This window comes from Cervus elaphus, chromosome 19 (assembly GCF_910594005.1).
Source record: "Cervus elaphus chromosome 19, mCerEla1.1, whole genome shotgun sequence".
NCBI classification, from domain to species: Eukaryota; Metazoa; Chordata; class Mammalia; order Artiodactyla; family Cervidae; genus Cervus; species Cervus elaphus.
The window spans coordinates 84,522,038-84,535,133 of record NC_057833.1 but is presented as its reverse complement, the minus strand read 5'-3'; the positions used below and the strand labels follow the sequence as shown (position 1 = coordinate 84,535,133).

General features: G+C 35.4%; 1 protein-coding gene across 1 annotated transcript in view; it reads left to right on the top strand.

Annotated features, from left to right (window-relative positions):
- The window catches only part of STAG1 (stromal antigen 1), a 499,198-nt gene that overhangs the window by 467,269 nt on the left and 18,833 nt on the right, over nucleotides 1-13,096 (top strand). The window contains exons 23-26 of the mRNA XM_043874053.1: nucleotides 5,116-5,208; nucleotides 7,173-7,347; nucleotides 9,039-9,178; nucleotides 11,888-11,989. Coding sequence (XP_043729988.1) covers nucleotides 5,116-5,208; nucleotides 7,173-7,347; nucleotides 9,039-9,178; nucleotides 11,888-11,989 — 510 coding nt within the window. The remainder of the gene's footprint in view (nucleotides 1-5,115; nucleotides 5,209-7,172; nucleotides 7,348-9,038; nucleotides 9,179-11,887; nucleotides 11,990-13,096) is intronic.

The following is a 13,096-nucleotide window of genomic DNA, read 5'->3' as shown; positions in this document are numbered from 1 at the left end:
CAATTTTGGATATTCATTGGAAGAACTGATGCTGAAGCTCCAGTACTTTGGCCACCTGATGCAAAGAGCCTACTCAATGAAAAAGAACCTGATGCTGTGAAAGACTGAGGGCAGGAGGAGAAGGGGACGACAGATGATGGTTAGATAGCAGCACCGACTCAATGGACATGAATTTGAGCAAACTCCAGGAGATAGTGAAGGACAGTAAAGCCTCGTGTGCTGCAGTCCATGGAGTCGCAAAGAGTCAGACACCACTTAGCAACTGAACAACAACAACAAAATTCTTTTGAAGAGCTTTCCTGGTGGCTCAGTGGTAAATGCAGGAGGAACGGGTTTGATTCCTGGGTCGGAAAATCCCCTGGAAAAGGAAATGGCAACCCACTTCAGTATTCTTGCCTGGAAAATCCCATGGAGAGAGGAGTCTGATGTGCTGCAGTCCACAGAGTCACAAAAGAGTTGAACACAACTTAGCAACTAAAGAGCAATCCCTTTGAAAGTGTTCTCCCCACGGTCACTCAGAATGTTGTCGCTTTATTCTTGCAACACTTTCATGTCCTTCTCTTTTCTCTTGGTGGCGTTTGTCATCATTAAGCTATTCCATTCATTATTGTTGTTTAATATTTTTGTTTATTTGTTTATTTTTTAGCTGTGTTGGGTATTAGTTGCAGCAGGTGGGATCTTCACTGCAGTGTGGGGATCTTCAGTCCAGCACACAGGATCTTTTGTTGTGGTGCTCAGGCTTGTCTCTAGCTGTGGTACAAGGCTTAGTTTCCCTGCAGCCTATGGGATCCAAGTTCCCTGACCAGGGATCAAAGCCACATCCCCTGCAGTGGTTTATTTAAGGTACAGTGCTCAAGGTGCATTCTTAAGTAGTGGACCACCAATGAAGTCTCAATTCTACTCATTTTTAAATGTTTCCTTTTCTTACCTCTGGGATGCCATATTCTGATTTTGTTCCTACTTCTCAGACTATTTCTTAGATATCTTCATATGCTTTTCTTTCTTATCCATCTATTAAGTTTTGGTGTTCCCCAGGGTACTTTTGTCAGCCCTATTTACACATTCTCTCTTTAATGGTCTCATCTACTTCCATTGTTTCTAAATGCCGAGGACTCCGAAATCTCTTTTTGCTCAGATTCTTTACTGTGGACTTTGAACTCATCCAGCTGCCTAGTAGACATCTTTAGTAGGATATTGTAGGGGTAGTGTGTAATTTCCTCGGTTCTGTCTCACCACAACAAAAATTAGAAGCAGTGGGCGGACCACTGTTACAGTTCAGTTCAGTTCAGTCGTGTCCGACTCTGCGACCCCGTGAACCACAGCAGACCAGGCCTCCCTGTCCATTACCAACTCCCAGAGCCCACCCAAACCCATGTCCATTGAGTTGGTGATGCCATCCAACCATCTCATCCTCTCTTGTCCCCTTCTCCTCCTGCCCTCAATCTTTCCCAACCTCAGGGTCTTTTCCAGTGAGTCAGCTCTTCGCATCAGGTGGCCAAAGTATTGGAGTTTCAGCTTCAGCTTCAGTCTTTCCAATGAATATTCAGGACTGATCTTTAGGATGGACTGATTGGGTCTCTTTGTAGTCCAAGGGACTCTCAAGAGTCTTCTCCAACACCACAGTTCAAAAGCATCAATTCTTCTGCACTCGGCTTTCTTTATAGTCCAACTCTCACATCCTTACATGACCACTGGAAAAACCATAGCCTTGACTAGACGGACCTTTGTTGGCAAAGTAATGTCTCTGCTTTTTAATATGCTGTCTAGGTTGGTCATAACTTTCCTTCCAAAGAGTAAGTGTCTTTTAATTTCATGCCTGCAATCACCATCCGCAGTGATTTTGGAGACCAGAAAAATAAAGTCAGCCATTGTTTCCTCTATTTCCCCATCTATTTGCCATGAAGTGATAGGACTGGATGCCATGATCTTAGTTTTCTGAATGTTGAGCTTTAAGCCAACTTTTTCACTCTCCTCTTTCACTTTCATCAAGAGGCTCTTTAGTTCTACTTCACTTTCTGCCATAAGGGTGGTGTCATCTGCATATCTGAGGTTATTGGTATTTCTCCTGGCAATCTTGATTCCAGCTTTTGCTTCCTTCAGCCCAGCGTTTCTCATGATGTACTCTGCATATAAGTTAAATAAGCAGGGTGACAACATACAGCCTTGATGTACTCCTTTTCCTATTTGGAAATAGGAAAATAAAATAAAAAGTCTGTTGTTCCACGTCCAGTTCTAACTGTTGCTTCCTGACCTGCATACAGGTTTCTCAAGAGGCAGGTCAGGTGGTCTGGTATCCCCATCTCTTTCAGAATTTTACACAATTTATTGTGATCCACACAGTCAAAGGCTTTGGCATAGTCAATACAGCAGAAATAGATATTTTTCTGGAGCTTTCTTGCTTTTTCGAGGATCCAGCAGATGTTGGCAATTTGATCTCTGGTTCCTCTGCCTTTTCTAAAAACCAGCTTGAACATCTGGAAGTTCACAGTTCACGTATTGCTGAAGCCTGGCTTGGAGAATTTTAAGCATTCCCCATGTAATTTCCTCAGTTGCAGCAAAAATTTGAAGTGATGGATGGACTGGTGTTATAGCTCAGTTTTATTGGCAAGCAAAGGAAAATACATCCAACCCAAAAGACGAGGAAAGAAAAGCCCGAGGCTCGATTTTGGCTCCTCTCGTTATGTCTTTTCTCCTGTCCCTGAGCCTGCCCTATGTAAATTGGGCTGGCCAGGAGGGCTGTTTGTTTTACCTGAGGTCCTCACTCCTTCGTTTGTTCTATTTTCACAGTCTTTTCCCTTCCTTGTCTTTTAGCCACCACCATTTTGGACTCCTTTTTCCTATTCTCACTACCTAATGCTGTCTTTCAGGGTTTGCAAATCAGCATCCCTAAAGCCAAACTTGTTACCTTAGCATTTGTTCGTGTATTAACTATCTCGGTGACTTATACCATATTCCATCTAGTAGGCAACTACCTAGAAATTAGGTCACATCAACATCCTCTGTTCCTGTTAGCTCCTAAATGCTATCAATTCTGCTGCTTTAATTCCTCTATACTCTGTTGACATCTTTACTGGCAACGTTTTATTTTTAGGCCCAATATTTTATTTTCAGATTATTCCTATGGCATCTGTTAATATATGATGAACTGTAGGATGATGATTAGAAGCATAGGCCATAGAGTCAGATAGCACTAGGTATGGATCCTTACTCTATCACTTAGAATCTGTAGATGCTCTGAACCTCAGTTTCTTCCTCTGTAATATAGGCATATTAATCACTTACTTCATAGGGTGATTGTGAGACTTAAATTTATGCCCATTCATTGTCGTTCATTCAGTTGCTCAGTTCGACTCTTTACAACTCCATGAACTGCAGCATGCCAGCTTCCCTGCTCTTCTCCATGCCCCTTACAACACAGCATTTGGTACATAATAAACCCTCAAGAGAAGACTGTATTTATTATTAATACTATTAAGATTTTATTTACTATTTTACATCTTTCTCCCTTTTCCTTAGAATATGATTCCTTAGCATAACTTTTTAACAACTTCATGATAAAAATCCTTATTCATTAGCTCCTTATTGCTGACAGGATAATAGCCAAATAATTTAACATGGCATTTTAAATTGTATTCCATTTAAATGGAAATGGGTCCTCTCTCTCTTTGGTTTTCTCTCACCACTCTCCTCCCATTTGCATCCCAACTGCAATAAATGAACAGTAGTCTCTCAAAAGCACCTCCAGACTTTTGAACATTATGTTCCCTCTGGAACACCTTTCCTTATAGGTAGATGATTTTTAGTTGTTCAGAACTCTTCTTTGGCAACCATGCTGTGACTGCTGTTGACTCTGGGTTAAGCTTTCCAGTGTAAGAACTCCTTACATTCTTTTGTGACTGCCTGTTCTCTTGTCTCTTTCCCCTAATGCTTTATGAGTCTGAAATTAAAGAATATCAAGGAATGTTGAGGTTTGATTTTTGGATGTTAATCTACAGGAACATTAAAGGTTCTGGAGACAGTGTCCTTTTTACTACTCTGCACAAGAGGGTCTTATTCCTTCTAAATACTATACTCATTTTAGCAAAAGAAAATATATGTAATTTTTGAAGTATCATTATTTGGGATGTGACGATTCCAAAAAGGAGTAAGTCCTGTCAACTATGCAAAATAGAAAAGCTTAAAGAATCTTAGTTTCATAGAATACTTTTTAAAAGTGACTTCTATACCAGCCTATGCTCATTTAAGTACTCTTCGTTACTCTTTTAGATATCAGTATAAAACTGAGTTATCTGCATGCATCTTGCTCGTTAGTGGAAAGAATGTGAGCTCTGATACCAGACAGTCCTGCTTTCAGTCTTTGCTAGTAATAACTACTTCTTATAATCAATATAACTATTAAATTATACAACAGCCCTCTTACCAGTGCCTGGCGCTTTATAGGGACTTGATAAATTTAAGTTTCCTTTTATAGTTCTCCAATGTTTCATATTGATTATTGTAATATGGCCATCTGATTAAATCCTATTCACCTGTCCAATCTTGGATTAAAGCTCATCTTTCTATGAAGCTGCCTCCAACTCAGCCATGTCTGTCTGCCACAGTTAAAGTTGATACCAAAAAATTAATTACTCTATGATTGGTCTAACTCCCTGCTAAAATATTAACTCTTTGAGGACATGGACACTATCTTAAAGTTATCTCTTCGCCTTGACATTTGCAGAGTGCTGAGAATATGGGGAAAATTCAGTACATGTTTATTGCTTAATTGGTTTTTTCCCAGAATGCTGCTGCACTTCCTCATTTTACTACATCTAGTATTTGTTATAGGAATGACTATCAGTTTTAATACCAGCCCAAGTAAACCATATATATAAAGGAAATATGTTGGAGGAAATCATACTGAGCATTCCAAAGCGAAATTGAACAGTGTATTTGGGATTATCAGTTTTGCTGCCCCTTCCATTAGGATAACTAGGAAATTATGATTTGGTTCTCAGTGATAAATTCGGTTTTATGAATTTCCTTAACAATAAGCTGGTTTGGCTATTTTCCATTTATTATTTCTTCAGTTTTCAAGAATACTTTAATTCATGCTTGCAAATTTGTGTCTTACAGGAGGACTTGTTGGTATTGAGGAAAACAGTGAAGTCCTTTCTAGCTGTTTGCCAGCAGTGCCTATCTAATGTTAATACTCCAGTGAAGGAACAGGTAAGAGATTGTCAGTTAAGAGCTTTCAATATAAATAACTCAAATGCATTGAAGAAGCATAAGAAGATGTAAATTTTTTTAAGATGTAATTTTTTATGGCAGTTCTTAGCATGTAGTTTATGTTATGGGACCTGGGACAAGAGTATAGGTGTCTAAATATTTAAGTTATAAAGTAAGCTAACAAACTTGTTATACATCTTTGTACCTTGGCAAGTGAGGTCAGGTTTAAATTTAGAATTCTTGATTCTTATGAATTCTATACCAGAACCTGAGGATTCTGTACCAGAATGGGAGCTGGCTTAGGGTCCACTTTCTTCTCATCTTACCTTCAGTTCTTTCCCACACCAGGTAGAACTTTTCACATATGCATGTGAACAGTTTAGCCCACATATCCAAACTATCAGCATCACTTCCTTAAACAAGTTGTTCCTTAACTATCCTGGGGCCTAGGAGTACACACTGGGGATGCCGTGTGTCTCAGAAGGATGCCTATGCAGCCGCTCGTAGCAGAATCCAGTCTGTGAGGGCAGGGAGTCCCTGAATCCCTGTCCCTGGACAGAGTTGTAAAGTCGGGGTGCTGATGGGCACATCCCATTGGTCCAGCAGACTCCTCACCCCTTGGCAAGGGGTGTAGACCAAAGACGGTCAAAGTGAAGCCCAAGGCAATACCATTTTCACAAAGTGATTTTGTAAACTAAGACTGTTCTATTAGGAAGAGCTTCTATTTAAAAAAAAAAAAAAGATATATCTTTTCCATGCTGTTTTTTATTATGATGTTCAACTAGAAAGAGTCTATATCTAGTTAAAGAATACAATATTACTTACCCTGTGCTATCTCATCTTACAAATAGGTTATCACAGGTCTCTTCTTTATTAAGTTATCAGCATCTAACTTAAAATGGGAACAGAGATTATCTTTCCTAAACCTTATTCTCTAAATCTTCTGAACTTAACCAGTGCTATCTAAAAGTACCTAACTCAGGACATTTAAGCCAGAAATTCAGTGTTTCTGCATCATCACTTTGGTGACATGCAAAAGTATGGCCTCCGTTAAAAATACACATTTCCCCAGATTCCTTTCATGCTCTCCTCTTTTCAGGTGACTTGTTTCTAAATTTATGTATTTCATGGTAGTGTACTTAGAGCATGAATTTCTGTGATTCTTGCTGGAGGTAAACGATACAACCATCTCCAAATATATACCAAAATTGTGTTTTCCACAGAAGTCAATTTTTAGAGGGGGGTGAATGGATTGTTTTAGGGTATAAGAACCCTCAGTTATTCCATAACAGTAAATTGATGACACAAGTTTATTTTGTACCATCCATTAAATAGGATAAATTTGGCAATATAACCATAATATATTCTCTATGGGAAAATATATTGAAAGTTCTTTATGTGAATGCATTTGTTGGGAGGCTTTGCATCACTGTTTTTTATGTGAATGATCTTGAATCCAAGTTTAACCTATGGTTCAAAATTTTGTTTTACAGTAGATTATTAAAAGAAGAATCCAAAATGGTAGCTTACAGATTTAGTGTACTACATTGTAATTGATTGAATTATACAGTTTATCTTAACATTTGTGCTTATTTTTTGCTTATGCAGTATATGATTGATTTATAACCTGTCATTAATATAGTAATTCAATTTTGTGTTTCCAGAGTTGAATTCAGTTCATTTTTTATAAGTTCAAGTCAAAAATCTCTTAATTGTTTTGGGTTAGTACAGCCAAATAAAAAAAATAGTTTATATTTAGGGGAAGTGAAGAGTCTTAAATATTACTAGTATATAATGAGAAAAAGTAATTTTATTATGTTTGGAAATTAAAATTAAGTAGCTGCAATTTGAATACTTAGCATTTCTATTATGGTACTGTTACTGAACTGCATTTAATTTATTATATTGTCATTTGTAGTTATTATTGTACAATGTTTTACTGATGAATTTCCTTTTCATTCCAGGCTTTCATGCTACTCTGTGATCTTTTGATGATTTTTAGCCACCAATTAATGACAGGTGGCAGGGAGGGCCTTCAGCCTTTGGTGTTTAATCCAGATACTGGACTTCAGTCTGAACTCCTCAGTTTTGTGATGGATCATGTTTTCATTGACCAAGATGAGGAGAACCAGAGCATGGGTATTTGCAGCTATCATCTTGTCAATATTGATCTTGTCTTAACAACCTCAAGAGATTGAAGAAAAAATTTCCAATTCAGTCCTAAAAAATACTACCGTTTCTCTCTTTTAAACAAAAGTTATTTAATACGTTCATATAATTCAGAAATCAGGAATAATATACACAGTGAAGTGTCTCTCCTTTAACATCGTACCTTAGAGATCTTTCCCCATCACTAAGTACAGAGAGTTCCTTATTATTCTAATAACTACACAGTGTTTTATTATTTATATATAGCATAATTTATATTGTTCATCTCATATTGATTGATATTTGACTAGTTTCCAGTCTTCTGCTATCCTAAGCTACACTATAATGGATAATTGTGAACATTTGTCATTTCCCACATGTTTGAAATATATGTTTAAGATAGGTTTTTTTTAATAGAACTGCATCCAGGTTCACAATTTTCTAAAGCGAAGCATCTGAATTCCTTTCTGTTCCTGAGTAGTGATCATATATTACTTAAATTAACAAAATGTGACTCTAAGATACTAAATGCTAAAAGAATATTATGAAACCTCACCAGTCAAAATTGTTCTGAGCCTCCAGAATGAAAACTTAGCAAAATAAGACTGAATATAAATAATTATAAATAAATACTATATAAAATAGGTTATTTGTGAAATAGATGATTTAAGCTCTCTTAAGAAAGATCTGTGGCATATCAAATCCACAGATCTACCTGGTGCTATTGGAATGTTCTTTATTTAACAGAATATTTTAGAAAATACTGGACTGTGAAAAAAGGATCTCTGAGTTCATGTTAATCTCAGGAGACAGTATTTTTTACCTGCTATTTGTCCTAAGTAAAAAGATTTCCAACTTCCAAAAGCATTGATGCTTCACAGCAGGACCAGGGAAGAGAGAAGTTGAGAATAAGTTATTTTATGAATATACGTGCGAAGAAGAGAAAAAGAACACTGTCCCTAAATAAGGGCAGGCCAAGACATGAGAGGCTCAGTACAGAACCTGAAACAACTGTGTCAGCTTTTATCGTCTGGAGACTTGTGGAGATATTTTGGGGGGGATTAGAAATGGATAAACCTGAGAATCTAAAAAATGAGGAATAAACAGTACTTGTTTGAAAGCATTTGATAATGATTTGTTTTTAAAAAATGTGTATGTACATAACATGGTTTGCAAAATATACTTTATTTCTCAGCTTATAATGTAGCCATGTTTAAGACAAGAACTGAAAACTAATTCCTTCATGTAATTTCCATCACTCCCCATACATGTTTCTAAAGGAAAACTTTTCCTTGTGTCTTAAATTTTTCTGGAAATTTCTTCTCTGTAGAAATAGATTAGCACATAAGGAATATTCAGATAAAAGGCAGCATTTTAAAGGTAAAAGGACAACAGTATTGTTATGACAAAAGTATGAGAAAAAAATCTATATATGGTTTGCTTCTCTAACTAGTCTTTGCTATGATAATCTCCTAGAACCTTAGTGCCTAGTGTTTAATAAATATGTAACTAAGTATAGCACCCTAAGATAATCAGTATAGCTAATAATTTTTATCCTATCTAAAACTAAATTGTACCTATTTGTAAAGTTATAGCCTAGTTATTTTTTCTACAGATTGTCTACAATGTTTTCCCTTGGATAAAGGGCCAAAGTTCATAACTAATTTATTTTCTGTGGTTAGAGGGTGATGAAGAAGATGAAGCTAATAAAATTGAGGCCTTACACAAGAGAAGGAACCTACTTGCTGCCTTCAGCAAACTTATCATCTATGATATTGTTGACATGCATGCAGCTGCAGACATCTTTAAACATTACATGAAGGTATAGTTTCATAGTCTTTCTTAATGGGTCAAGGACATTTATTGATTGATTGATTAAGATAGTAGCTACATATTCTTGTTTTTCTCATTCCACCTAAGTGCCTTAGAAGTTTGCAACTAAAAATGAAAGAGTAGTGAGCAGGCTAAAATTGATAGCTTTTGCTTAAATATTATTGGTGGTTTTCTGACATATTTAAAATTTCTCTTTTTTATGAGCTTTTTATCACTCTATACCATTATATCAATTCCATGAAGTAGGAGTTCCTTACATTTATAAGAAAGAATGCTGTTTTATTTTCTTAAAGCCATGGACCCTTCTTACAGAAGAAAACTCTCTCTCTTCCCTATGACATCTCTCCAGATAGGTTTATATGTGTGTCTACCATGCTACCTGCCAGGCACTAAAGTTAACAAAGATTTTTAAATTCCTACTCCAAAGTGATCTAAAGCTGGAGACAATCATTAGACAATTGCATTTCTGCAGTGTAGAGAGATATGTTTAGGGGTTCCTGGAAATATATAAAATAGATACACTCTTAAGAAATATGAGGGTTAATGAAAACCATTAGACATGCCTTTTGAACTAAGTCTGAGATGAGAAGCATTCATTAGTCAAGGAAAGAACTAGTAAAAGGGCTTTCAGGCAGATTGGACTACTTATACAAAGACAATGGAAATTGAGGAAAATGGAAGTAACTTGACATAGCAACAGAGATTGCTTATGAGAATGGAGCTAGAAGTAAGATCCAAAGATATTAAATGAGGTTAGACCTTACATGCTGTGTGAGAATTTGGGATTTTTTCCTGCAGGAGGTAAGGAGATGTGAGGGTTTTACACCATTCTGATAAGTATCCAACTTCCTGGCTGTTCTTCTTCCCATAAGCTCCATTTTGTTTCTGACACTCAAAAAAAGCAGTCCTCAAAAATCTTTATGATAAAACCTAACAGGCATACTTATCGGTGTATGTATTTTTGCCTTGTTTTTATGTCAGAGACAGTATTTTATTTTGCCCATGTTCAGAATATTGTGTATGCCATTGATTCACTTGTGTCTTTGTCCATGTTTGGGTTCCATTCTAGTTATGACACAGTAAGTAAATATTTTACTAGACAACTGCAATGTGATGAGTACTATGTTAGTAGCCAGAGGTTTAAATAAGACATAATTTCTGTACTAAGGCAGTTATAGATTACAGAGAAACTGAAATGTAAACATTATATAACATGCTAATAATGAATAGCTGCCTATGTTCTATGCCATTTATATTTGAGAGACTGCTCTAAGGCTTTTATATTATCTTTGTTGACTGCAGTAACTGTGATTTAGGAAATCATTATTTATGTAAAAGGAAATCAAGGCTCAGAGAGGCAAAGTAACTTTCAAAGATCACACAACTATTAAAGTAGCAAAAACTGACACTTGGTTTCTCTAACTTAAAGCTTAACTCTTTCCAGTAGATGTAAAACCTCAACATGATTATTGTGGTGATAGATGTATAAATTACAAAGCAAGCACAGATATATAGACACTTAAGTGAGCAACCAGGGCAGGCTTCCAAAAGTAATATCTAAACAGGACTTGGTTGGATGAATATGAGCTTACCATGGTTTCCCTTGTCATCCCTCAGCAGTACTGTCTTGGGTTCAAGATAGGCTTTATCCAAACTTTTATCATCCTTAGCAGTTTTTAGACACCTGTGTTCATTATTGGCTTTAATCTTTTATGAATATTTTAATCGCTGTTTACTATTCTTTATATATCCTTGTCTATTTGGCTTTTTGCCTCATTTCTCTATGTGATTATTAAAAATCTTAATTTTTGTTGATCTACCTGTTGAACTACTTTAGTGTTCTCATATATCTTTTTCTTTTTATCTGCACTGAGATAATTTTTAATTGCACTGAAAAGATGATTCTTTTGAGATATTTCCCCTTTTTTTGCTTTCCCTTTTTTCCTTTTTTTTTTTTTTTTTTTGGCACCTCGCATCATGGAAATATACCCATCTTCTTGAAGATAAAATGCAATTGTCAAGCTAATATACTCACTTCTTTACATAGGTTATAGGTTTTAGACTTTAGTTTGGAAATAACATCCAGATTTAATAGTCTTAGAGTTTCTCCTAATTATTTACTCACAAGGAAAACTCCTTAAATCCTGTGTCAAAAAATTGAATTATAAAATTAGTTGAATTTTTCCCAATCACTGTTGAAGAAATCACTGTTTTTATTTTTTATATTATATATAATAGTAAAATACATTGTGGGGGGAAATGGGTACACAAAAGTATTTAATGAAATGTTAAATCTGTTATTGTAATCTACCCTTCCTTTGTTTAGGCCCTTTCCCCAGAAGTAAGCAATTTTGACTGTTTAGGTTTTAGTTCTTCAGGGTGTTTCTGTCAGAGTTCTGTCTCTTGATCGGGACAAATGGTGCCTGTTGCACCCATGTTGTAAAGAATGAGTAATTTTGCTCACATATATCACTTCTCCTCTTTGAATTTCCCAGGTTTCTAGTTCTGTTATTTATTTCATAATTTTAAATGTCCAGTGTGTATTTTTTTAACATTAGACAATATCTTTTAACTCTCATTAGGTTTTTAACATGAAAAATCAAACATGCCTTTACTCACCTTTCCGTTTTTTTCACCAGCCTGTTCTTTATCTCATGAAATGTCAGCAGTTTTAAAGCTGTGTTTCTTTTCCTTACAGTATTACAACGACTATGGTGATATCATTAAGGAAACGTTGAGTAAAACGAGGCAGATTGATAAAATTCAGTGTGCCAAGACCCTCATTCTCAGTTTACAGCAGGTAAGAAATTTGAAGGAAAAGAAATGAGTAGAATTAATATTATTGAGCACCTGCATGTGCTTATTATTATATGCTAGTTATCTCACCTCATTTAAATTAGATCATTATATTAATACACTACTATGGATACTTTCTGGTACAAAGATGTGTTATGTGTCTTTTCTTTAGGAAGACAATCCTATAGTTTACATTTCAAATGGGTGAAATCCTAAGGTGATCTACTCTTAGACCAGATGAAATGCCAAATTGGATATTTAAAAAGTGATCATTTTTAAAGAACAAATATAAAAATACATTTTAAAAGTATTTAATATGGGAAGGGGCAACAGTAGTATCCAAATAAGAAAATATGTCACATGTATTTCCTAAAGAAGATTCCTAGTAAATGCCTAGTATTAAAGTAGAGATGAGGGAAAAAAAAAAAAAGTAGAGATGAGGGATAGTAGTGGCTATAGGTTTGTATGTATGTATATTTTTAGCCTTTGATAAAGGTCAGTGGGAAAATGATCAGCTCCTTTTTAATAGGTGATGGGTCCATTGACTATGTATTTGGAGAAATGGCTATAAATAGCCCTACCTAACATGTAGACAAAATAACTACTAGGTGGATTTTATGTATATATATACATATATATATATATATATATGTTAAAAATTAAGTTTAAAAGAATATAAAAGGATATTTTTATATACAGGAGTAGGTAAGTCCTCCAGGAGAGAAGCGACAATGTAAAAATTTGATTATATATATAAGCTTAAACAGATTTATACATCAACCAGCACTCTGAACAAAATTTAAAAACCAATGACAGATTATGAGAAAATATTTTTAATCATACAGAGCAAATCCTACAAATCTGTAATAAAGGTAAACAAATCCCATACAAAAGTGAGCAAATGAAAAAAGCCACTTTTCAGAAGAAGCAACTTTTCCTTAAAAAGCAATAAACATGTGAAAAAACATAACTTCATTAATAATTAGTATAATACAAATTGAAACAAAGGAGTTATTTATCACTGCCAAATAGACTGGCATGAATTAAAATGATAGATATACCAGTGATTGTTAAAGATATGGCAAGAAAAAGGTCCCTTGTGAAAGCAATT